The sequence below is a fragment of the Sceloporus undulatus genome, chromosome 5, assembly GCF_019175285.1.
Source record: "Sceloporus undulatus isolate JIND9_A2432 ecotype Alabama chromosome 5, SceUnd_v1.1, whole genome shotgun sequence".
In the NCBI taxonomy this organism is placed as follows: Eukaryota; Metazoa; Chordata; class Lepidosauria; order Squamata; family Phrynosomatidae; genus Sceloporus; species Sceloporus undulatus.
In genome coordinates this window covers 180,059,794-180,087,407 of record NC_056526.1, presented here as the reverse complement: position 1 = coordinate 180,087,407, position 27,614 = coordinate 180,059,794, and the positions used below count along the sequence as shown (strand labels likewise).

At 39.2% G+C, this 27,614-nt stretch overlaps 2 protein-coding genes across 4 annotated transcripts in view; both read right to left on the bottom strand.

The window, feature by feature from the left end:
- Positions 1 to 4,443: 4,443 nt before the first annotated feature.
- On the bottom strand, positions 4,444 to 9,677 carry LOC121932111 (placenta-specific gene 8 protein-like). The gene is made up of 3 exons (XM_042470507.1): positions 9,546 to 9,677; positions 5,192 to 5,316; positions 4,444 to 4,973 (listed from the first exon to the last, which is right to left on the bottom strand). The coding sequence occupies exons 1-3, from the start codon at positions 9,652 to 9,654 to the stop codon at positions 4,869 to 4,871; spliced, it is 339 nt and encodes a 112-aa protein (XP_042326441.1). The 5' UTR covers positions 9,655 to 9,677; the 3' UTR covers positions 4,444 to 4,868.
- A 10,016-nt stretch (positions 9,678 to 19,693) lies between these two features.
- The window catches only part of COQ2 (coenzyme Q2, polyprenyltransferase), a 14,755-nt gene continuing 6,834 nt past the window's right edge, over positions 19,694 to 27,614 (bottom strand). For all 3 annotated transcript variants that reach the window (XM_042470635.1, XM_042470637.1, XM_042470636.1), the window contains exons 4-7: positions 25,415 to 25,500; positions 22,129 to 22,262; positions 20,959 to 21,147; positions 19,694 to 20,229 (exon numbers count right to left, since the gene is read on the bottom strand). In XM_042470635.1, the coding sequence (XP_042326569.1) occupies positions 20,029 to 20,229; positions 20,959 to 21,147; positions 22,129 to 22,262; positions 25,415 to 25,500 (610 nt within the window). In that variant the 3' untranslated portion in view covers positions 19,694 to 20,028. The remainder of the gene's footprint in view (positions 20,230 to 20,958; positions 21,148 to 22,128; positions 22,263 to 25,414; positions 25,501 to 27,614) is intronic.

Sequence of the window (27,614 nt, the reverse complement as noted above, 5' to 3'; positions counted from 1 at the left end):
ATGAAATGGATTTGGTGGTAGATCAACTCTACATCAACTACTGATGTGTCAACACATACATCGGATGTTGGCTAGAGTTGAAGAAATTACTTTTTAAATGTATAACCTATATGCTGGCTAGGGACTTCTGGGACTTGTAGTCCAACAATGAGCTCCTCCAGAGCCCTAATGCTGCCTTGTCTTTGTGCAGTATAAATGGTGTTTACACCGTAATTGTTTGCTCTAGCAAGTCTAGCTGGACAGTGGCTTTTCCATCACCCATACCTTGATCCTTTTATTAGAGAAGACACCAACTGAAAATGGGATCTTCTGGATGCAAACAATGCTCTGACGCTGGTCCAGTCCCTCTCTACTGTCAGAATGGTTTGTGTGCATATACGTTAGAGCAGAGCTTGGAAAAACTTATTTTAATTTATTTGCATAATTAATTAATGAGCCCAAAGGAACTAAATCTAAAAACAACATTTTTTGTTGTGTGGCCTCAAGTTGTTTCCAACTTATGGTGACCCTAAGGTGAATCTATCACAGAGTTTCCTTGGCATGATTCTTCAGAGGGGGTTTGCTGTTCCCATCATCTAAGGCTGAGAGAATGTCACTTGCCCAAGGTCATGCAGTGAGTTTACATGGCCATACCCTCCAGCGTTCCCAGGTAAGAAGTGGGAGACGTGTGGCCAAGCAACATCAGAGTGTGACCAAGATGGCAGAAGTTATTATTGCAGAGGAACACACACGCAAGGTGAGGCTGCAGCACTTTGCTTTTGCTTGAGTTTACTGAGAAGGGCAAGATTTTCCTCCCCTTTCCCCCCACTGAGCTAATTGAGTGCTAGTTACTTTGGCATTTTGAACTCAGTTTGCAGCAATGAAAATGAGCAGAAGACAAAGGGGGAAAGTGGGAAGAGGAAAGAAAAACTGGGACATTCCAGATATCTTGGATAACAAGCCCCACAATTCAATTCATAGATATAGTAGGAGAGAGTGTGGGCCAGGAACTGTCCTGCTCATGTCTTGCAAACTCAGGACCATGGTCTTCTTGGTTGAATCAATTCACCTGTAATGTCACTAGGTGTGAACAATGCAACCACAGTAACAATTTTCTTCTAGTTTTTTTAAAAAAAATAACAACATTACATTTAACTTAATTGTTAATGTAATGCATTAGAAAGTTTCCTCATAAATGAAAATGAAAACTGAAAGAGTACATTCAGGAACATATTAAAAGGGAACAAAAAGTGATATACTGCTGACTGGGTGACAGCAAGTCTCACGGTGTACCATTAAGGCCTTGAGCAATCAATTGTTTTTCACTGTTCTTCATTATTCCAACTTTAGGCAAGAGCAGCTGTTGCCACAGAACTGGAATAGGAACAGCTGGTATGGCAATATATTTGGTCTTTGAGCAAAGGCAAAGGGAGAAGAGCTGTGTCTGGAGCATGGTGCAATGCAGGGACTGGGTGGAGGCAATGTTACAGATGGATGGATGATTTTTTTATTTATTTATTTTCTGCCTTTCCCAAGGCTCAAGGTGGAGTACAACATAGATTAAAATACAATATATAACTAAACACATGAAACCATTTAAACATGTAGTTTAAAACACACAAACATAGGATTCAGATGGCCATTATACATACATTAAAATCATCCAGACATAATTTAAAATATATTAATTTAAAATGCATAATTTAAGATTGACTAGATAAACCTGCCGGAAAAGAGAGGTCTTTAATACTGTTTTAAATTTCCCTGCCTAGGACAACAGGCAATTTATTTCTCATCTCATGTAAAATATCATCTGGCATTTTGAGGGAATAACACTTTGAGCCTATGCTGCTAACTAGACAATATTTTAGTGAACATTTGCTTCCATAATCTGAGAGAAACTTGCCGTTGTCAACTTTTGTCCTGTGAAAGATCTAATTGATGGGATCATTGAAAAGTATGTCTGCTTTCCACCAATTGGAATGGCCAATTACCAATAAGGGGCAGAAATACCATCTCTTTTTGGTCACTTTTAACATTTTGATTTTTTTAAAATATGAATTTCAACTCATTAACATTAGAACAAACCATTAGATGTGTCTGATATCTCTACCAGACAAACTTATACTAGTTTATGTTGTTGTTGTTGTTGTTGTTGTTGCTGTTGTTGTGTGGCTTCAAGTCTTTTCCAATTTATGGTTGCCCCCAAACTGAGCCTATTGTAGTGTTTTCTTGGCAAGATTTGTTCAGAGAGGATATGCTAATGCCTCCCTCTTAGGTTGAGTGAGTTTAACTTGTTCACAGTCACCCAATAGGTTTCTGTGCCAAGTGGAGATTTGAACTGTGATATTTAGAATTGAAGTCCAATGCGCAAACTACTACATCACACTGGCTCTGTTTCATAGCAGTTTTAGTTCTTATTCCACACAAAGAATTATGGGAATCATGGTTAGGAGTGAGGATGCTGTGAGATTCATAGTTAATGGATTTCTCTCCATCTCTACCACTGTTACATGCCTGTTTGGTGAGGTCCCATGAAAGGACCTTCTTGGTGGTTGCTCCCAGACTGGAATTGTCTCCTATGGGAAGCTAGACTGGCCCCTTCTCTGCTTTCAGCAATTAACTGGCTAGGCAGAAGAGTCTTTTAATAGTGTCTGTTTACTGCATTTTTCCTCTCATTGTTTTGTTTCTAAATGCTTAACCATTTTTAAGTTAATAATATTTTAGTAGGCTAGTTTATTTCAAATGGCCAAAATTCACTTGGGGCATACATCTTTGAAAGTGGACATACATCTGCAGGAAATAGAATTGACCAGTTTTGCAGCATCCACATTCAACTGTTATGTTACTGGGACCTGAGGCACAACATTATGTGTCCTGTCACACATCTTCACAATTCACTAATAGAGTTCCTTAGTGCCTCCGATACTGAGTTAAGTCTGCATAAAGCTAAGCAATGTAGACAGTGATAGAGAATTCCAGCCATTGTTTTTTCCAAAAAAATGTGATTGTTTTGTAACTGTGTTTCGTTTTAATCTATGCAGTGAACTGTCTTGGTTCCCATGCTGCAAGAAATGTGGGATATAAATATGATCGATCGATAGATGACAGATAGATAGATAGCTTCCAACATTTTTTTAATGATATGACAGTTTCCAGTTTCCTTTGAGGATAGGATATTATTGTTAGTGCCTTATGTCTACCTGATGTTTCAGACTACAGCTAACAGCTTGTAACTTTACTGTCCCTAAAGATATTATATATTCTATATTTTCTCTGTTATAGTGTTGGTGAAGTGTCTTGTGTGTGACTGTGTTCCTACTGTGTAGAGTCTGGGGGAGTTCTTGGTGCAGGTCCCTGAGGGAACACATTTGTTCCTTTGAAGCTGCTGACCTAGAAGATGTGAGAGAGGTAGATATGTTTACGGAGCCAAACTTCTGAGGTGTAATATATAAAAAAGGTGTTAGAGTAGCTTTTAAATTGAACCCTGAGGGACAGCTGACAGGAGACAGTGAGACTCACATCTTTGTTGAATCATCCCTAGAGTATGAGGGTGGGAATGTTTTTGATTGCCCCAGATTGGAAATGAAATAGGTCATGGACATCACATTAATGCTGGAAGCCTTTGAGGCAAGACAGGAGAACAGGAGTGATTGGTTTTAAAACAGAACATAGGTATAGCAGCTATAATGGAAACCTGATGGAACAGAGGAAAGCCATGAGATACGGTCTTCTCAGTATAGCAAGTCTATGGGAAGTACAATGAAACAGATACTAAAGGTGTGATTGCTCTGTATATCAAAGAGTGTATAACAGTGAACAAAAAAGAAACCTCACAAGGGAGGGGGGTCTCCTTTACAGAATTACTTTGGGTGACTGTACCTGGTCCAAAATATTCTAATACCAGAGATATTTTGATTTCAGTTACCCAAACACAGACTAGATATATGTATGTTCTGCGGCCCTTTCATACTACCCTTTCACACTACGCAATTATAGTGCTATGATTGCACTTTAACTGTTGTGGCCGCATCCTACGGAATCCTAGGATTTGCTGTTTGATGAGGCACTAGTCCTATCAGGCTGAGATTTCCAAATACCGCCCCCCCTCAAACTTCAAATCCCATTATTTCATAGGGTGGAACCATAGCAGTTATTGTGGAATCACAGTACTGTACAGTATTTGTGTCTTGTGAAAGGACCCCTAGCATCTCACAAAACTGCAAACCCGAGAGTTCCACAGGATGCAGCCACAGCAGTTAAAGTGGAATCATAGCACTATATTTGTGTAGTGTGAAATGGTCGCTAGTCACAACAAAGAGGTAGCATTTCTTAATATCTTAAACAGCTAAGTCACCCTGGACATATTTTTAAATGGTGCCCAGAAACCACTGTGAGACTTAAATGCTATTGAACTGATGGGAAACAGTTACTACAGTGTTATCAAGTTTAATTTATATGAAAATTACCAAAGAAGGCCAGTACAGTTATATTTCACATCAAAACACAAATGCTCTTCTAAAAAATAGGGGATTGGTAAAAAGGGAGTTGAAGAGAAAAGTTAAAGAGGGCCAGATTTCTGCAGAACACATGAGGTTACCCAGAGTCACAATAACAGAAACTCTGCAAGAATGTGTAGCATCCATCAGGAGAGATATGAACAACAAAGTCCAAGAGGTCACCATCATGGTTAACCAAGGAAGCTTTCTGAGAAAAGAAGGCTTCCTTCAGAAAATGGGTCATCCAAAGGAAAAGAATAAAAAGGAACACAAACACAGACTTGCAAAAATGGAAAGCAATCAGGCAAAAAGATTTCCAAAAAGTAATACATTGCTAGTAAAACTGAGAGAAACCATTATATGTAATCTATAGATAACCACAATTTTTTTCTAGAATATCCCTAATTGTTTCCTTCTGTTGATATCTCTCTTGAGCTGGCAAAGATTACAAGGAGCGCAGCAAACGACAGTGAGGCAGTCTGAGCAGATGGATCCCTGTACAAAGTAAAAACAACAAATTTAACAAATGAGCCACCTACAAAAAGACTGTGTCCAGCCTACAACATCAATTAATATAATAACTGATCAAGACCCCAGGCTGACTTTTATGGTAACAATACCAAACACAGTGTGAACTAGATTCTTAAAGAATTACACTATCATTTAAAGAGTTTGCTCTATAAAAAACGGAACTGCATGATCATGTAAATTACCGGTATCCTGTACAAAGTCCGGTAGCGGGTCCTCATGGCTACACTTGGACCACAGCAGCAGCATTCTTCCATGTCATCAGCAATTTGGCATCCCAGGCAAGAGAAGCAGAATGTCCCACACAGGCCTAGAAAAAGATCAAACAAATATAGACCCCTTCTTTCAAATTCATACCTCTGGTGAAGCTTTGGGGCTTGGAGGAAGAAAAAAAGTGGTAATAGCTCAGGGGATGTCATACAGTAACAGAGCGCATATTTTGCATACAGCAGGTAACTGCTTCAATCCCCAGCATCTTCATGTAGGGCTGGAATAGACTGTCACCTGAATTGTTTATGCTCAGAGGTGGAAAGAAGTACTGTAATAACTACAACAGAAGAAGATTGGCTGATGAAGATTGTTGAACTTGCTGAAATGGATAAATTGCCAGCTTTAATTAAGGGAAAAAATTCCTTAATTAGTTTTAACAAATGTTGGGAACTGTTTATTTCTTTTATGTATTCTTAATGGGGACAACTATCAGTTTTAGGCTTTGTTAAGTGAATTAAGTTGGATTACATATTAACAAAATGTCTACCATCATGACGGGGAACTATATATTGCAATTACTCTTGGAGGTTCGGTGCTGTACAAGATTGGTACAGAGATACATTCCACAGGAAGATACCTCAAATGGAAGCTCAGACTTTCTGAGATCAGAGATGGAGGGTCCCTTAACCACAACAATGTCACCAAATGCAGCCCTTCTCTTATAAGTGAGAAGCTGCTATTTCTTTTTGTGATGACAACTGAGTTTATGACATGGGGAAAATCCTGTCCAAAAATGAGATTTAAAAGGTAGAAAAAACCCGCAAAAGCGGATTGATTTTCACACATGTTGTTGGTAAACATGTGTTAACCCAAACGGAAAGTAAACAAAAGCTGCTCCTTTTTACTTTTGGGATTTTCCAAAAGTAAAAAGGCGTGGCTTTTGTCTACTTTCCCTCCATTTTCCATTCAGGTTAAGATTCGTTTAACGGTGACATTGTGCAATTTTTGTTCAATTTAAACCTGATTTTGCATGGAATTTCCCCCTGTGATAAATTCCAAGGACTTGCATGTTGTACTATAAGATTGGGCAACTTACTTTCTGTCCCAGCAGGGCAGAGCTCCAGAAACCAGACAATCTGTTGAACTGATCTTTGTTGGTCTGCAACACCATGCAGATAATGGATAAAGAAAAAATGTACAGTATGACCATCATATCTGCAGATGTAGTAACCGTAATTTAACTTACCTACATCTGGAAAAAAATTATCTCTAGCCATCTGGAGGTACACTACTGTGACTCTATGGTCAACGTCCACCAGAAATATGGGATTTGCCATTATCTGCAATGTTCGTTAACCATGGGAATGTGTCCCCCACAGATATGTGTGTGTGTGTGTCACACTGTATTGCATCTCTAGGCATAGCTGAACCAGGTGACTTGAGGAACCAAAAGCAAGCTGCCTGATTATATAAAACTGTCACTTCAAGTTTGGTTCTTCAAGTTGAGCAACTTGTCATATGGAGTATCTTACTATAGAGATTCATGTGCCTCACTGCTAGGGTTGCTAGGTTTTCAAAACAACAATAAAGGACAGTCAAAAGTCATTATTCATGGGGCTGACAGTCAGGAAGTAACTATTAACATGGTGTGTTCTGTTTAAATACTAAATAAAGGTTAGCTATGAGTTTCTCTCTAAGAGTAACATATTCTCCACATTCTGATCAACATAAATTATATGGTGAACAAACTGCTGTCTTTGTGAACATCAAGTTTTAATATGGATTGAAGGTGGATACATTTTAATCATTCAGGGCTTGACAATGATGATTAAAAATTAGAGTAATTGTAATCTAAGATTTGGTTGGATTTATAGAAAATCTGTACCTCTTATTTTGTTCACTTTTTTTGTAACTTTCCAGGCACTATATCCTATTTGAGTTTGAGTGACAGAATGCAACACAAAATTAATTATGCTTGTCAAATCTAGCAAGATACCAATTTTAGAAATTCAGGCTTCAGTGGTTAAAATTTAGGTCCAATCTAGATGGGCCTATAGTGCGCCCTCGTCACGTGTTAGGGCTTGGCCGAGGGCACACCACCCATATGTGCCTCACTCCTAGCACGTGACGAGGGCGTCAAAATGGCAGCGCCCTGTACACACGGGTGCTGCCATTTTGATGCGATGGACACTTAGCGTCCGCATGTCCCGGCGTCATTGTGATGCCGTGAGTGCATCATTGCTTTTTGCAGGTTCTTTTTGCTGTGTGAGGGAGCCACACAGTTTGTCTGTTGCGGCTCCCTCACTCAGCAAAACAAGGCACTAGCAGACCACCCTTTTTGGGTGGTCTGTATCCTGCCTTAGAAACACTTTATTAAGAAATCATAGATCCGGTCCAGTGACGGTCCTGTCAGAACTGACCTGCATGTGTTAAAACTGCAGAATTAAACTGCACACTATTTCAAATTCCAGGTGGACTTAATTCTTACTAGTTATAATCATTAAACCTATTTTTCCTCTTTTTCCCATACTGCCTCTTTTCTTTGTTGTTACAACTAGACTCACAGAAAGGATCTTGCACAGTCTTGACAAGGTTGTCTCTTTTAATTGCAAGCCGCTTCAATTGTCTTCTGACAGAGAGGCAGGATAAAAATAAAGATTTTATTTATTATTTATTATTATTGGCTCATGTTTTCCTGTCTTCAAATCATCTCAGAACAGGTGTCTGAGATCACCACAATTTAGCAATACAATTCCTACTGTATATCCTATCACACCTACTTTTCAACATTTAATGGCAGGCAAGTTGCCTATGCAATGCCTAACAATGACATAACTGGATTCCTACACTGGCTGGGGATTGGGACTAGATGAGCTTTGAGATATCTTCCAACTCCAATTTTATAGGATTCTATAGTACCCCATTATAGTACTATAATTAAAATTAGAAAGTTTAAATCCCAGCTTCTCCATAAAGCTTAGAGTCATCATGAGCCAACTACAGTACAGTCTCCTAGTTAACCTACCTTACAGGATTGCTTTTAGGATAAAAAAGCAGTCTCCAGGCACATTGCCGAAGAGCTACTGTACTCTACTCATCCGCCCATGCACCTTGATAGGTTTTGGGGGTGCTCAAGGGGAAAAAAACCCAATAACTTTAAGGTACAGGAGATGGGGATGGAAGCTATAATGATCTGTATTGGTGGTGAATTTCAAGCATGCTTGCTTGCCCCTGCAACTTGGCTTAATCTTTTCTTAGAGGGCCCATGGCACAAAATAATGGAATTTTGGCTTCCCTTTCATTCTACATAAAGTACAAGCTTGCCAGCCCTTATAGAAGAGACATTCCTTAAAATAAAGGACAATAAGGGGCACAGTTGTTCTCCAACTTTGATCCTCTAGATATTGTTGACTTCAGCTTCCACGATCCCTGGAGGACCAAAGTCCTTGGAGCTTTGAAAGTTTGGGTCCTGCTCCTTTAGTCTCTTTAGGAGCAATTGAATTACTTGCTTCACACAAGGAGGTTACATACTCATGTTGTGATCTTGTGCCTATTCTTCCTCTTTGTGGGCAGATGTTTCCCCAGCACATCCCCTGCTTTTCTGTTGCTTTAGCACCCATTTGGAGGAGGGTTGCAGCACTCTGGACCCCTGCTGCTACTGTTTTTGCTGCAGGATCTTCTCCTTTTTCAGACCTTTCTGCCTGACCTCCCAAAATGTTACAGCTATTTCTTCTATGGGGAGAGCTTCCACTATCCAAAAACCACTGGTTTCTGTTTCTTGATCACATTAAGGCAGGGGTGAGGCAATCTGAGGGTCAGTTTTTACCTCCTGGAGGCCACACAGATTGCCACACCACCACCACCCTGAAAAACTAAAAGCGGGAAGGAGTCAGAAAAATAGGTATTTTAAAAATGACGAATAGTATGCCTTATTTGAGAACCAGCATAGTGCATTGGCTTTGATTCCCAGCTCAGCCTTGGAAACCCACTGGGTGACTTTGGTTGAGTCACATACTCTCAGTCCCAGAAAAAAAAATGTGATAAGGTCACTTTAGGGTTGTTATGAGCTGGAAATGATTTGAAGGATCAACTATATAGGAGTCTCCTGGTCCAATTTTGCCCACTCTTTTGGAGGAGGCTCAGTCTTTGTGGGGAGGAGGGCTGAGTCTTTCCTGCCCCCCCTCCCTATTGTAGGGTCCATGGAGTATATGTATTTGTAGATTATATGTTAAGAGACTGGCTTTTGTAAATAGATAAATAAAAGGAAACCATGATGGAGTTTCTAAGCTCCACAAGATAATCAAACCCAAGTCTTAAAAATTCACTCACAGACACGGCAGTCGCTACCACAGTCACAAAGATCGGTCTGCCATTCAAAGCTCCGTGTGCACCGGTGGGCCTGGGGCTGAGTGACAATAGGATGATGTGTCATTTCCATAGACAAGTCTGGTTAGATGTTATAATCTAGTAGGAAGAAAAATGCTCATTTTGATTCCTTTGAAAAATGCATTTTGTCATGGGCAAACATAGTAATCATTGGATAAGATCTTCTGATAAACAACATGAATCAGGGAACAGATGACAGTTCATAGCAGTGGAGGCTGGTGACTCCAATGTCAGTGGAGCAGCAAATCCACCCCAGGTTTTGGCCCAAGGATCTGTCCAAGGTGCTGAACTAATTGTGGGATAGGGTTAGCTCAGAGCCCAACTTATAATGGAGCCCCACTGATTCAAAGCAGAGGGAATCAGGACTGAGGGTCCACAAGGCCCAATGATGGAACCAAAAACTATGTAACTGCTTTAGAAATTATCTTTATGCAGGATTGACCTCTGGCGTATCCAACTTCTCACACATATACTAGCATGGTCTTCTGAACTGGTGATGACTTCTTTGTGGCATGGAACAGACCCTGCGTACGCAAGGGCTATGCCAGCAGAGAATAAACATTGTCAGGTTCTACCAATAAGGCAAGGTTTTGAGAACAACTCCTGCAGCAGGTTGTGTGCCTTCTGTCTGAGAACCAGCCTTGGTAAGTACTGAGAGGGTCACCACCAACTGATAGATAAGCCACAACAATTATGAAGGCAATAACACTGTGGAGTATTGGTAATCTGACCCAGTTCATGTATCAAAGTTTTTTATAACAAATTAAAAAGCACATTGTCAAAAATGCACAAGATAAGAAAGTTAAGACGAGATTAAACAATCAAAAATGTAAAACCAGATTAAAGCATACATCATTAAACACACACCTCAGCACAACAATTAGCAAGATTCAGAGCATTGTTTAGGTGAGTTTGCCTTATATAGTCATTTGTCAAATGCTTATTGGAACAGAAATGTCTGCGAAAAGAAAGGAGGGAGGGTGCCAGCATACAATTCTCATTGCAAGTTGCTAAGTCTTAAGAGAGGCATTTCAGTGCTTTAGAATAAGGGAAATGCCTTTGAAAAGCTGGGAAGCCAGCAAAAATCAATCAATGTTATAGAGAAGCAGATATGGCCACCTGAGGCAGACAAGAAGGCTGGTTTGAGACAGGGGAGCAGGAAGTTAGCCCCAGCCCTAGAGCTTGCGTTTCCTCATCCATGTACAAGATGGGTTCAGAGTATCCAAAAAAGTTAGCAAGATCTAGCACACCTTGTATTTTAGATGCTGTGTTAGGAAACTAAAAGTGATTCAGAGATAATGCAATGCTGATAAGTATTCTGTCCTGATGCTAATTTCCTGTGAAACTTCCTGACCTGGCTAGTATTGGAAACTTATCTATGCACTTTGAAGACAGGGCTTGTCTTTGTTTACTCCTGGGCTAGGCCCTGACTCAATGCCAAGATTTGGATCTAGAATATAAAGCAGTGGGGCAATTAGGACAGGCCTTTGGACAAAGATCCAGGGTTCCATTAAGTGGAGTGCGCCAGGTTCCCATCGCAAATGCAGCAAGGTTCTTAGCTTTAAAGTGAATGAAATCATACATATTACCATCTGGAGGTGAGGGCATGAAACTATTAAGTCCTCCAACCTTGTTGTGTGTATTGTGCTATGCATCAGGACAGTACCAGAGTGAGAAAGGTTGAATGGGAATTTCTTTTGCATCCCACAGAAATGAAATAGGACTAACTGAAAGTAACACATATGAATATCCCACAAAATATTGCTTATTGATTGAAAATAAGTATATAATAAAGAAAAATTTCTAAGCTTCAGTGTGGGATAGCAGCTTGAGTGTTTTACTATGACTCTGGAGACCAGGATTCGATTCCTGGGTCAGCCATCAAACCCACTGGGTGAGCTTGGGAAAGTCACATCCTCTCAGCCTCATGGGAAGGCAATGTCTAACATACTCTAAACAAATCCTGCCAGGAAAACCCTGTAATAGGGTCACTTTAGGATTGCCATGAATTGGAAACAACTTGAAGGCACACAACAACAACAAAAGATAAATTCAACTTACCATCTTGTTGCATTTTTTTTTCTAGGAGGGTATGTGGGATGGGGAAAGAAGGGAGGGAAAGATGATATTTAATGTGGGTAGACTCAGAAATGTTAATTGTTTTAGACTAGAATTCCCCAGATGTCCCAATGGCCATGCTAGCTGAAGGATTCGGATAGTTATAATCCATTTGCCATCTCTTTACATTAGTATTACCATAATACCTGTATTATTTGTTGCTCTGTGTGCCATGTTGTTTCCAACTTCAGAAAAGGTGAACCTATCACAGGGTTTTGTAGTACAGAATATAACATTTGATTACACTGATTGCATTCATTGCCTTCTATATTGATACACAGTGCTAAAAATGTAAGGTAAATTAGCTAAGGAAAAGGTGAAATAACTTTTTATACACAATCCTGCTTGCGACAAATGCAATGATTACAGAACATTACAGGCACAATCCAGCAAACATCAGCCACAGCTAACAGCCTGAGAGTAGCTGCAATTTATTTATTTATATAGGGGATACATGGATGAAATCCTATGTGCACTTTCTTCAGAATATGTCCCACTAAATACAAAAGAGCTTCAGAGTAAACCTGTGGTTTTTGTGAAGTGCCTTGAAATCTTTTAATTCAAAGTGATATACAATTGTTCAAAACAAGTAAGCAAACAGATAAATAAAATCTTAAAACACATAAAATCTGGCTCTTAATCAATACTAATGACTGGTGACTTATACCCATTTCCTCAATATAATTGATTTGGTGATGTAAATATTTAACATTGTCCTTTCCGATATCTATACAAATAAGCTTGGAGCTTTCAGGAAAACTGGGGTGGAGGTGGGAGGAAGGCCACACCATTGAATACATACCTTTTTGCTGATTGATTCTTGAAGAAGAGTTCTCCTTTCCTAGATGAAACTTAACCGAGGCCTCACTTATATAGACAGCATTGACACTGTATCATGGCAGCCCTGATATTTTTCAGAAATTGTCAGTGGCTATTTATGTACAGAGAAGGTAATTGCTGGTTACAACATTTGATTTTACTTTGATAATGTGCGAAAATAGTCATTAGTCCCGCATGACAAAGTAGTAAGTTGGATGCTGACGTTGTTCTTCTTGCACAACGTGAGAAATATAAAGGCTTGGTCCCACTGTCACCACTAGATTACACACACACATGCCTCCAGGGTAATGTGTTTCTATATTTAGAGATGTCGAACCTGCAGGTTTGCTATTGTGAGAAATCCAATTTGAAAGGAACAACATTAAATAAATTGAAAATTAAAATAAGTTTTTATGACTCATCTTTATGCATATGCCCTACTGCTGAGCTATGTTGCTTGCACTGAAGCAACATAGTTGTTATTGTTATTATTTGCCATCAAGTTCCTTTGACTAATGGCAACCTTATGATTGACAAATCTCCAAGAGCCCCAGCCATCAACCCAGCTCAGTTCTTGCAAATTTCTCGATTAAATCAATCCATCTGTAGTGTGGTCTCCCTCTTTTCCAACTACCTTCCATTTTTATCAGCCTTATGGTTTTTTCTAATGAGTGACATCCTTTCATGAGATATTTGAAGTATGATAGCCTCAATTTAGTCATTTTTACTTCTATGGAGAGTTCAGACTTGATTTGCTCTTGGGCATATTTGTCTTTTCAGCACCCCATGGCAACTGTAAAACTCTCCTCCAGCACCACACTTCAAATGAGTTGATTTATTTAAGTTACTTATTTATTTATTATCTCATTTTTTCTCCCAAATGGAGAAAAAACAGCTTACATTATAAATTTTTAAAAATCATGTATCGTCATACTGCTGTGTAAATATGCACCGGCAGAGTTATATCAAGCTCATGCAGCACATGATAAAGAATGGACCCTGTTGCACAATGATCAGGCACAATGCTAAATGATGGGCACATATGGGCACCATCACTCAAGCAGACTCTACTTCTGGCAGCTGAATACTGGCTCTTGCACAACATAAAAATAACCACTCTGTGTATTGTGCATGCAACTTCTACTTGCATATGTTACTAACAAGATGCCAGCTCCAGGGAAGTAGCCGGGGGGGGGGGGGGGCGTGGGGGGCCGGCCCCCCCCTTCCATTAGAAAAATGAAAGGCATGCACTGCGGCGCCCCGGCATCCAAGCCCCATTTTAATGGTAGCGCTTAGTTTGGGGCCCCCCCCCCCCCCTTCCTAAAATCCTGGCTATGTCCCTGCCAGCTCTTATCTGCTTTCTTCACTGTTCAGCTTTCACTATACATAGAATTACGTACTGTATACGGTTTTACTATTTTAGCTCAAAAACACCACTACCTCATACTCTCCAATCAAGATACTCATACAGTTGTTGTTGTTAACTGCCCTTGAGTTGAGTTCGATTCATGAGTGAGACCCCCTGTCCTCAACTGCTCTGCTCAGGCTCTTGCCCTTAGCCTCCTTCGCCTCCTTCGCCCAAAACACACTGCAGAAACAATCCAGTTTGAATCCGCTTTAACTGCCCTGTATCAATGCTAGGGAATTCTGGGAACTGTAGTTTTGTGAGACATTTAGCCTCCTCCGTCAGAGAGCCAGGGCACTTAAAATGGTCTTGAACTGGATTATTTCTGCAGTGTGTTTTGGACCGTTGACTGAGTCTTTCCATCTTTTTTGCAGTGTGCCTCTTTTTCTCCTGTCCAAGCATTATCCTTCTCATAATGTGGTACAACAGCCTCAATTTAGTCATCTAGCATTTAGTATTTAGGCATCTAGTATTTTTGTGGTTGAGCTTTTATAAGACCCTTCTCTTTTTCCGGAAGACATTTGGTGTGCACATGAGAGAGGACCTTCTTAGATTCCAAGCAGGATTACTTCACTCTTCCTGCTGTCCTTCCACTGGAAAGCAAATAATAATAAATGTTTAAGGTGGGGTACAACATAGATTTAAATAAAATATATAACTGGCCATTACACATAGGTTAAAAGACACAAAACATAGGATTAAAACAACTATTATACATTCAAATCACCCAGGTTAAAATATACTGATTTAAAATTTGTAGCTTAAAATCTATTGGGTAAGTCTGTCAGAAGAGATTAATACTGTTTAAAATTCAGACAGCATGATTAGTTGCCAAATCTTTCCCAGCAGGTCATTCCACAGTCTAGAGATGGCCAATGAAAATGTCCTTTGGGTGACAATTGCCAGCCTAGTTCTGGCCGGTTGGAGTAAATGTGCCCAAGGACCTGAGTGTAAATTATATAGAAGGAGACATCTTTGGTTAGGCAGGCCTTTAGACACATGCGATCTGGTCTGTTAAACAGAATCTAATTTTCTGGGTCCTGGTTAACTCTTTTATTGTGGGTTTTACTCCCTTTGCTTTTAGAATTTAGCATTTTGGTTTTATTTTAATTCTATTTTTGTTAGCCTCCTGAACTGTTTTTTGGTAGAAAGTTAGTGGGCATCCATCTACCCACATTCTCTCCTGACTTAAACCTTATCCAGTCTCTCTCTTTTTGAGCTTGTGCAATTAATTCATTTCCCCATTAACAAAGATGTAACTAAGCTATATTACAATTATAACCTAAACTTCTAGCACTTGGAAAAGTTGGGGGTTTTTTTGGTTTTGTTTTGTCTTTGTTTGCAATATAGCTTCCAGTTTCCTTCAGCTAGCATGGCTACCCCCCATCCAGGCTAAAGGATTCTGAGAGTTTAAGGCCAAGAAGTGTCTTTCCCATACCTCTAAATGTCTTTCCCAGTAACTGTATCCTTCTAGTTACTCCGTGGTTCCATAGTTTGTGTTGTGCCTTGCTGCGTTTAGGTGTTTTAAAACCAAAGACAGCATAGTTACTTTCAATAGGAAAGTGTCACTACTTTTTATAATTTGTAAGTACAATGACAATTAATAGCTTCTGGGACCTTGGAAAAACAACAATAACTAGTAGTTTAAAAATAATGGTTGAATTTCACATTTTTTGTTGTAAACTGCCCTCGAGTCGATCTTGACCATGGCGACCCTGTGGATGAGACATCTCCAAGACTCCTTGTCCTCTACTGTTCTACTCAGTTCTTGCAAAGTCATATCCATGACCTTCTTAATAGAGGCCATCCATCTATCATGCAGCCTTCCCCTCTACATCCCTCCACCTTTCCTAGCATTATTGTCTTTCCAATGAGTCATGCCTTTTCATGATGTGTCCGAAGTACAACAGCTTCAGTTTTATCATCTTAGCTTCCAGGGAGATTTCCGGTTTGATCTGTTCTAGGACCCACTTGTTTGTCTTGTTGGCTGTCCAGGGAATGAATGCTCAGCACTCTTCTCCAGCACCACATGTTGAATGAATTGATTTTCTTCCTATCTTCTTTCTTAATTGTCCAGTTCTCACATCCATACATAGTAATAGGGAATACAATAGCTTGTATAATTCTTTGTGCTCAGTTGTATATCTTTGCATTTTAGAATCTTTTCTAGTTCTTTCATAGCTGCCCTCCACATTCTTGAATTTTCTTCTGATTTCCTGACTACAGATCTCATTTCTATCAATGTTTGATTACAGGTATATGATTTCTGTTATTACTTCTATTTCTTCAGTGTCTAGGCTGAAGGGCTCCATGTCATTTATCACTGTACCTTGACACCCAAAGCAGGGCAAGATAGGTGAAAATTGCTTAGAAGCACTTGTCTAGACTATAACTTGAGGAAGGTATTTCATGACCAGTCTTGTAATGAGAAAAAATGATATGGGAAACAAAATTATGGGTAAAGGGAAGTATCTCATTTCCCTTTCAAAAGGTTAGCCACAATGACAAAGATCTAACCACCATGTTACATATTCTTAACAGCCAACATACACAATTTTCCCCAGTGGCATTTGACACATTAAAACTGACCCTGTGAGTTGTCAAAGACAAGATCTTTGTGTTTTACCTAAGACTGGGGTTTTTTTGTGCTTTTTTTTTGGCCAGTCTTGAAATTTAAGTCAATGTTACTCCCCCACAGGTCTATTTTGGCAGATTTTCTAGCATTTAACTTCAGCTCATGTGAATTAATAGCATTTAATTCCCTTACAAGAGCAATTTCCTGTTAAAACACAGTTGCATGGATCAGAGCTGAATGGAGACATTTTATTCTAATAGATTGCTCCCATAATAAATTTGTTTATGCACAAAAGAGGTGGAATTCTTGTCAGGAATCCAGAGTCTTCCCCACAAGAAAGTTCTGTTACTGTCAGAAATTACAAATTTCTAGACACAGAAATGCAATGTTGGAAGAAGGAGAAATGCAGTGTTTGATATCAATTAACAGTGTTCCCTGACCAGCAATGATAATGTATAGTCGAGGCAGTTCTGACTACACAAGTACTATGAACACACATTGGCTAATGTCAATGATGTTACCGGTCATGATAAGAGAATACAATTTCCTTCTCTTGTCAGGCAATAGCTTAATAATTTTTTAAAACATTTCTTTTGAAAGTTCATTTTTAAAAATAATAATAATAAAGGAACTAGTTATGTATAAACCACCACCAAGATTTTCCTTTGCTGGATAGGGTTACTTCATCCTATACTGCGCTACAATGGCAGGGGACTGTTTGTTATGTTTTTCAACCAAACACTGAAATGAGGCAATGGAGAACTGCATTCAGGAGCAGCCTTTTACACATGCAGCCAATATGGTTTCAAATGTGACTTCTGGAAAATGTCACTATACTGATTAAAAACCTCTTTTTGATGTGAGTGGAGATTTCCATCTACATGCCAGCCACTATAACGAGAATAGAAATTCCTAATTGTCATTCCTTTTAATATTCAGAGATACTCATTGGTGCATCAATGAAAACAGCAGTTTCAAAATCTTTATGAAAGATACAATAACCTGTAAGTTTCAATGTAGTCAGATATGGAAATGTGAATTATCATATAGTTTAACTATATTGTACTGAAATCAAAGTAGTTTTTCTCCCTGAAACTGATAAGGAGAATTTTGTAGATACAATTTGTTCCTTTTTTTAAAAAAATAAGCAAAAACAAAAGAACGCTATCTTTGGCCTGGAATAGATGGGCCAAATGAAGCAGCTTCTGGCTGCATTGGGGGCGTGACATTCAAACGCTGCAGCTCTGAAGCTGCACCGATGCTGCACTCCAGTCCTTTGGACTGGAACAAAAAAAAAAAAAACAAACCCTGGGGTAATCTAGCTGGGGCCAACATCTGCGGCCCACTGTGAGAGCAGGCCGTGCGGTCGGAGCAGTTCTGACCCGGTTCTAGCCAGAGCGGACTTGGGCCACTCCTTCCCGCCCGTCTGCTCTGGCCCTTAGAGTAAAATCCAACATTTCATTACTGTGTTGCATTTACTATTTTGTGTATCTATGGGTGGAGGTGGGGAATGACGTAAACACGATGTGTAAAACATTATGAAAGGCTGTAAAATCATTTTCAGCTTCTGCGTCACCGACTTAACAATAGGAAGGGCCATGTGAAATGAATGCAAATAGAAAGAACCGTCACACATGAAGGGAGATGTCAAAATTTAGCCTTCTCTACATCAACTAAGCCACAGCTGTGCAGGCAGATTTCAAAGTGAGTATCAGATGATTTTTACATGACAGCACACCTGCTCTGATCAGCTTCAGTAGTGAAACTAGTTAACCACACCAGGAAACTGTACAAACTCAGGGTAAAAAACACCAAGGGAAGCTGTGACATCACTGTGACTTTTGGAAGATCGTATCTGCCACACCCTACCAAGGAATTACTTCCAAGAAAAATCTGGTAATATAATCTCATTATGCTGGACAGCTTCAGCAACGTAGGTGGTGGGGTGAGGCAGAATGTTACTAGAAGTATTTACTCATTACTTTTCAGGGCTCCTAGAATGATGTACAATAAAATATATAGGCCTAAAGCTAATAAAACATGTTGGTCTAAATCTAATTAGTGCCATCTTTGAAAAGACACACTAAATTAATGAAATTTACCTAAATGTTGATTTATCAGTTTTCTGTCACTTCAATGAGCCTACTCTAGTTGGGATTATCAAATGAAGTTAGGCAATTAAAAAAATATTTAAAAGCAGATTAAAAAAAGGATTAGTTTTATTTTTTTAAACCCACCTTGAAAAGGCACTTACGAATCTGAAATTTCCTGAGCTCACTCTCAAGAGGTGCAACGCTGTCTCATGCTACTATAAAACTGTGACATGAGCCTTGCTGAAAGCACAGTTGGCTCACAGACTGAAAAACAAATTACTATGCCAACTGTTGACTGTATAATTGCTCAGGGTTAATTAATCCTCTTAACCTTTCTCCAGACATAAACAAAACACTTAGCTTTGAGATGCTACATGAAAGGTGCCTGGGATGAAATAGATTACTGATTTTAGCTCAAGTAATCACTTAATTGATGTATAAATCTGCCTCAATGTTTAATTGTGAGCTTTAAATCTAGAAATTTCAAATAGAGCTTTCACTGCTGAAAGTCTGCTCAGAATAGGTGAAATTGTCATGCAGCTACAGCAGAGCCACTCTGGGTTTTTCCCCCCTTGGGCATGTGGTTATGCTTTGAACAACCATTCATTTAGGGCTCACAAGGAGAAATGCAACAATACCTCTACAAATGGAACATATATCCATTCAACTTCTTTAGGCGACCCCCATGCAACATACATGAATGAGACCACAACACAAATCTACACACTGCACTCCATGAGAGAGGTGATGTACTCAATATACACTCACGGCACACGCAAAACTAAGAGAGAATCAGAAAAGAGTTTGCTGCCTCACGTCTTGAGACTTCCTTGATCCAAGTAAGACTGTGATTTATCAACTATAAAACATACACAAAAATCTGTACTGACAGGGGCTTTTGTTCTTATTAATCAACACAACATTATATTTAGTATAGCCCTCACCTGTTCTAAACATACACCTGCCCTGAATTAAATATAAACCAGTTAAAGATGTACTAGTAGCAACCAGCCATACATATGGGTGTAGGACACTCAATATTTTCCAAATGAAGACATCAAGGAATCAAATGTCACCTTGATTAAAGTCATTTTATATTTTATAGTTCTAAATAAGTCAACACATAATTATTACATACAAAATAGCTTCTGAGTCACAGTATTACAAAAATAATTTTTCATAGTTGTCTTATGAACAGACATTTCTCACACCCACTATAATTTTACAGTGTTTACAGCACAGACCTCAAACTTCACCCCACCAACATTTCAGCAGGATGTTTTCAAAAAGCCGATATATTCCCAATGACAATAAATAAATACAGTGCTTCTCAACATGTTCACTTTGCCCATACATATTAAATATAAAGAAAGCTCATAAATTAAGCAGATTCTTTAAACTCATCTTCTTCTTTTTTTACTCATCTTCATTTTCTATCTGTAAAACAGCATTAATTTCTTTTGAAGTGCTCTCTAAGGGTTTTCTCAATTCTTCTGCATTTTTCTTTTTCCATAAGTTTCCAAATACAATCCCTGTGAAGAGTAACAGTCCTACTGTACGGTTAGAAGAAAACTTTTTCCAGCAATCTTCAGGACTATGAATGTCCAAAGTGTATATCTAGGGAAGGAGACAGACAGATATTGACAGTACTGCAATTCAGTGTTAGAATTTGTCAACAATATTCTCTCCTCAAATACCACCTTTTCTTTAAAATCTTTCAGCTTCAGTTTTTTTTTTCTCAGAATGCTTTAGGGATTTGTTTTTAAAATATTTTAATTTTATGGATAATTTAATTGCATTTAATAATATCTTTTGTAACAACACCAATAAAATACTCATTTTGAATTACATGCTATAAATTACTCCTGTTCCCTAATTTTTGCTATTCTTTTATCAGAGGTACCTCTCTCTTGCCTTTTGTAGTCCTCATCTCCATTTGTTGAAAAAGGCACTTTATATTTAGTAAAGTCAAACCTATTTGTTGTTCTTGTGTGCTTTCAAGTTGTTTCCGAGTTATGGTGAACCTAAGGAGACCCTATCATGGGGTTCTCTTGGCAATATTTGTTCAGAGGAGATTTGCCATTGCCTTCCCCTGAGGCTGAGAGAGTGTGACTTGCCCAAGGTCACCCAGTGGGTTTTATGGCTGTGTGGGGACTTGAACCCTGGTCTTCAGAGTTGTAGTCCAACACTCAAACCATTATGCCACACTGGTCCTCTCATTAATATAAAGCACAGCAGGAATTTCACTAGTACGTATACAACAACAAAGTGGTTAGGAATTTAAGCCAAATTGATAAAGTATGCATTTCAAGGTATGATATAAATTGATGCCAAAACAGATCTAACCTGTCGAGCCAAGTGGATCCCTACAGCAGTCACAGCTGCATAGTATGGCAAAGTCTGATCACAATTCATTCCTGTCACAGTGAGCCCCAAAATCATCATGGTGCTGAATCCGCTAAGCCATTGTTTGGTGTTTTCCCGGAACCGGAGAGCTGTTGATTTCACACCTATGGCAAGATCATCTCTTCTGTCCTGCAATGAAAGGTTGTAAAGCAGTTAGTAAAAACAAAAACAAAACCAGCTGCACTCCCCCTCTCTCTCTTGAATATAAGAGGCACAGAAAAATATCTCCCAGAAGACATGCAACAGTAAGAAGGAGGAAACACTACAAGGAAGATCAAAGAACCAAGATACAGTGGTTAACAGCATGGTTTAGAAATACTGCAGCTTGCCATGTAATCCAAATGTGACAAAATGGTGAATATGAATTAAGGCTCATCTGGAGAGAAAATAGCAACTTCAACCGATAACACATTCCACTGTAATTAGGGTAGAGTTGGGAATGATAAAGCTCCCCAGTTGTTGGACTGCAACTTCCAGCATTCCTTACCTTTCATTATGAGCTTGGGCTGCTGGGACTTATAGTCCAACAAGATCTGGAGGGCTCCATGATTCCTCCAGAGTTGGGGCAATGATGGAACCAGTTAGTTCTCAGCCTCAGCTTCCCATCTTCAAGGAGGGGACAGCAACACAGTCTTTACTTAGAAAGTTATCATCAGTACTGCAGAAGATGAACATATGTGAGCCACTTTGATCTCAGTCAGTATTTTTATTTATAGATTCAGAACAACTTATGATTTTTTTAATTATATATATATTTTTAAAAATGCAAGTCTATCTATTCTTGAATACTCCCATTATCAAGAAGAAGCAGAGAAAAGTATAAGCAGAAATCCCAAACATAGGCAGATATTGTTTTTTTTAAAAAAGAAAAAAATACTGCTTGCTTATATGTTTAAACAGGACTTTCAGGTCAGGTTGCAACAGCATAAAAACAGCAACAATGAAAAAAGTACTAAAGCAAATAAAAATCATTCAAGCAGACACACACAATTTAAAATCCATTTTCAAGTTCAGCAGAAACAGTGACATCAAAGCAGCATATTTCATCCAAACTACCAGCATCAGCCCCTTACTTCACAGGCCTACTAAGAAAAAAGAAACCTGTATTACCTGGTGAGCATAAATAGTGTCGTACATCAGTGTCCATAAAACCCCTGAGAAATACAATGGCAAGCAAACAGACCAGTTGCAAGAGCCTTGCACAGCAGACCAGCCAAGTAAGGCTCCCCAGTTGAAGGCAAGGCCTGAAACAAAGAGAAGAAAAGAAATTGTGAAATGTAACAATGACCTGTATCTACTTTGCAGAAATTTACAACAAGTCAATGAAAGGATGATTGTCCCATTTTTAAATCAAGTTACTCTGAAAAAAAGAAGTAAATAACTCCATGGCAAACTGGGGCTGCATCTACACTGCAGAATTAATGTAGTTTGACACCACTTTAACTGCCATGGCTCAATGCTATGGAATTCTGGGATTGGTAATTTTGTGAGATATTTAGCCATCTCTGTCAGAGGGCTCTGGTATCATAACAAAGTACAAATCCTAGGATTCCATATGATGGAACCATGACAGTTAAAGCAGTGTCAAACTGCATTAATTCTGCAGTGTGGGAGCAAACTTAGAGATACCAGTTTACTATTAAGATTTGTTGGCAGAAGCCTATGGCTTGCTCTTTGTAGCATCTTCATTCCATATTAAAGAGAATCAATTGACCATGAAGTGGGCACATCATTAGTACAGTAATGAGAAAACACCATACACAGGACACCCTTTCCAAATTATGTAGCATGTATATTCACATCTGCATCAAGAGATTGATAGAGCATGAAGCTTTTGGGAAGGTGGAGCATTTTTGGGGGGTGCTTCAGTATAGTCATGACAGTAAGACAGGGGATACCACAGTACTCTAAAATAGTTGGGCCTCTGTGAAAGTATAGTGCAATGTCCTTTATAGACCATCATCCTATAAATATATATAAATATATATATATTAATAATAATAATAATAATTATCATCATCCTCCTCCTCCTCCTCCTCCTCTAAGTGAGTCAGATCTATGCAACCAGGAAGGTAATTTAAAACATAAAGGGTATTATTAAATTTCTGCCACTCCCATTTCTGAACCCTACTTGCATATCCTGCAGCATTCCATCACCTCAGTTCACGAATGGTGACAAATTGTGACCAGACACAAAGAAGGGCAAGGCCTGCTTACCTTTAATAGCTGGGTAGCAAATTGAAGTTTGGCAAGCAGGGTTTCCTTCTTTACTATAAACCCAATGTTGAAAAAACTGCACCAACCTGGCACCCCTTCTTTCATATAGCTACAAGGTACAGTAAGCCTGCCTTCTACCCCAGTTACCCCAGTGGTGGATGGTTTATTAAAGAGGACAACAGTATGAAGGAGTTATAAAACATGGTGTGGTCAAAGGGTGAGGGAAGAATGGTACCTGAAATGTGGATAAGGACATTTAAAATGCCCTTTCTCTCTTAGGCAGTTTGACACCACTTTTAAATGCCATAGCACAATGCTATCTAATTCTGAGATTTGTAGTTTTTTGAGATGTTTAGCCTTCCTTGTCAGAGAGCTCTGGTGCTACAATAAACTAAAAATGCCAGAATTCCACAGCACTGGGCCATGGCAGTTAAAGTGGTGTCAAACTATATTATTTCTGCAGTGCGGATAAAGTCATTGGCCTGGAACAGACGGGTCTTTGCGGTGCCCTCGTCACATGCGAGGGTTGCCTGGTGGGCGGAACGCCCACGCACCCGGCAACCCTTGCATGTCATGGATGTGCCGCAACTGCGGCGTGACCATCAGACGGGGTGCATAATGATGACATTGCAGCTGCGCTGCTTCCAAACTGGGTGGCGCAGCTGTGACATCACTGTGCCGACTCTGGCGCTTTGCAGCGGTGCTGCAAAAAGGAGCCGCTTCCAGGCGCTCCTTTTTTGCTCCGCAGCAGTGCCGCACAATTTGGTTGCTGCGGCGCTCCTACGGAGCAGAGAGGCGCCTCTTTTTGGCGCTCTGTACCGCGCTTTAGTTAACCTCAGAAGCAGCAGGTTCCTACTAGTATACTCTAACTTCACCTTGGCTCAACAAAAAGAATTAAATTATTCAATTATTTTTGTGCTACTGCAGGCAGAATACATAATGAAAAAGGCAGAAACCATATTATTTCTGGCCTATGTGTGTCAGGGGATGTTTAGCTGTTTTCAATAGTAGTAGTGATGGTGATGTAGCAGTAGTGATAAGAGAAGTAATAGTATATTGTAGCCTCCAAGGACATTACCTGTGTTGCCCTCATTAACATTTTGAAACTACATACAATAATGGGCAGGGAAAGTGTTTCAAACCTGAAATGCCATCTCTAAAAAGGCCTTTCAGAGAGCATGGGAAAGTTATTAGATTTCCAGAATCTCCCATATCAAGATTGGTAACACACTCCCTGGAGAGCCTTATCTGGCTTTGATGTTTCTCTGACACTAGACAAAGATCTATTTATTTCCCCAGGCATTCAATCTTTTGTTGATTTATTTTACTCTGCTATTATTTTAATACTAGTTGTATAGGTATGTTGCTTCTTAGCTTACTTATTGTGTTATGTTATGCAGTTGTGATAATTACTGAACACAATACTGATAATGTCCTCAAGGGCTGCAACATATTACAACAGTAATTTCAAAACCCACTCTTAGAAATATTGTGTATTCAGCCAGAGGTAGCACAACAACAGCCAAATTAATCCTCAAATCCTTGAGCCTGAGCCTACCTCAGCCAATTTGTTTAGTTCAAAAAATGTAGAATCCATGGATATGGAGGGCCAACTGTAATTCCATCAATCTGGCAGAATAGTAATGTTTCAAGTGCTTCATATACTATAAACATATGTCATTGTCATATACTATTTGCACACAGTGATTTAAACTTTGTTAGCCAGGACCATATACTCAGTAGTAAGATCCCTTTTTCTAGAAGACTATTTCTCCCAACACAAATGTGAGGACCATGCATAGAGACTTTTCTCAGAGTTGTTCCATCAGGTAAACAGTTATTGAACAAAATGACTTTTCAGTGATGGCACCCTGGTAGGTGAACACGCTCAAGAGAGAGACTAACCTGGGGGCCTTAGATGTCATTTCAATGAAGGCAAATTTGTCTCCCCCATCTCAGGACTTTTTACTCTGTTTTTGCTTCAGAACTGATTTTTACTACTGGTAAGTGATTTTAAGCTGTTTATTTTCTGATTTACCAAAACACCCTCTTAAAAGCTGAGATATCAAAACTTAAACATATACAAACAATAGAATAAAGAAAGTAATGGCTGTGGAGACTGTAAGATATCAAATTACCAAAGAACCTGTAATTATGAAAAAGAAATCCTGGAACTTACCCAAGAACAGCTGTGGCCAGTATGTTATTCTCTTCATAAGTGGGTAAGTCACCACAAGAGATAAAGAGGCAGCTCCTAAAACAATACTGTGAATGAATAAAAAAAAGTTTAGGAAAAATAAAAACAAACCTGAGCGCATACATTTTGCTATTTTGTAGCACCTTACTCTACCTGGGGATGACCAGGTATGTCTAGAATAGTATTATTATTATTAGAATAGAAAGCTCCTTGTGGTACTGTGAATCTCTTTCTTGTGAAGCTTCTCCTGAAATTATTTCTCCTGTCTTTTTTTTTCCTGGACAGAAGTTCCACAAGTAAGAAGAAAAAAGGGGCTGAAATAGTGGAAAAACAGGGAAAATTCAAAGTGGGGGATGACATCATGTCAAGTCATTTTTAAAATTTCAGTAAATGGAGAGGTGGAGTTACCCAAGAAGTATGGCTGTCTGAACTCAGAGCTCCTTCACCTAGGCATTAAAAATCTATTGAAACTTGAAATCAAAATATACTAAATTTCACCCATCCTGCATTTTTTTTTCTTGAGGGTGTGCTATATACTGGGGGATGGTTAAAGAGGAAGGTCTTATTATTTTGGATCAAAAATCTGCTTCCCTCTACTATCAAATAACCAAGCAGGACCTTCAGTGGTGCCAAAACAAGGAAGACTCGTGAAAGGCAGCACAGCAGCAACAACCCAATTTAATCAGGGAATGGACAGTCTAGCTTCAAAGACATCAGCAAGCCCTGTTAGCCGCCCTGATTGTTCTCAGAGGAGCGGGATACAAATAAATATTATTATTATTATTATTATTATTACTATTACTGAAGAATGCTCTACCTCTATGGAACCACTAGAAAAATTAGTTTTGCCTCTGAATGCAAAGCTGTTGGGCATAATTAATCAGCAAATGAAGTAATGGACACGGGCATCAAACAGCAATCTCAAGCAAACGAAATCACTAAGAGTACTCAAGAGCTACAACTTAATCTGAAAGACTTGGAAATCTGCAATTGCATATGGAATTTAGGGATGTGTGGAATTCCAGAATTAAATAGAAAAGGAGTTGCAATGAAAGAGGCATACTGTGATGATGTTCTCCAATAAATATGGACTGTAAGATGTAAAATCTACTTCAGTGGTGTCAGAATGGTTTCAAACACCTTGGCCAGTATCCAGTTAGTGAAATTCAACTGCATAAATCATGTGTGTATTGTTTTTTCAGTGGGGTGCAAGAGTCTTTTCTATATCTTCTTGAGCTCCATCACAAACCTTCCCCTTTGCAGCTACCAAGCCCGGTGGGAAGGAAGCGATCGGGCAGTGAAGACTCCCTCTCTTATCACTATGCAGTGTGCATGCAAGAGAAACAGAGAAACAATTCAATTTTCATACCTATGCCTCTCCCTGTAGAAAAATGCATGGAGACAGAGATGGAGCCTCCCCCTAGTCAGTCACCCCTCCCCTTCTCAACTACTTCAGCAGCAGCATTGGCTCCATGGGACATGCCTGCTGTGGGGTGAGGAAGGTAGTCATAGAGCTACATTTGTAGGGTGGTTATATTCTGGGCACCCCATGCAGGATCTCAGCCAGTTTGGGTCTTTGAACAAACCTCTGCAGTCATGCGAGCTATTTGGTGCAATCATGACACCCAGCATTGGGTGGCCTACATGTTTACTGTTCTGAAAGAGCATGGTAAGAAATGTGAGACCAAAAAATTATTCAGTGTAAGTTACATGTATTGATAAGTGATGCCTGCAACAAAATGTTATAGTATGGAGTACACCTGTTTAGCATTCCAGTGAGCCAGTTATGTCCCCCTCAACATTCCATGCCAACTGAGCATGTTCTGTCCTCACTGGTCTGCTTTACACCCCAAGGGCTTTCTTTTATTTCTTTAAGTGAGCTGATTCCCTCAAAGCTGCTGATACTTATTGTTACCTTTGTATCATACAGTTTTAGCTAACTACGGATCAGTACTCAGACTTCTCTATTAATATATATGATTTTAATATGTTTTTGTTTTTATTTTTATTGTATTAATTTTTTAAAAGTGGATTGCTTTTTATTTCACTCCTAGCCTACCTTTACCACTACAACAATAAATTATATATTTGAAATATAGCAGATTAAATGCAATCACAGTACTTTTCTTTTCCAGTGAAATGGTTCTGCCTTCCCTGCAAGGACACAACAGATCTGGGAAAA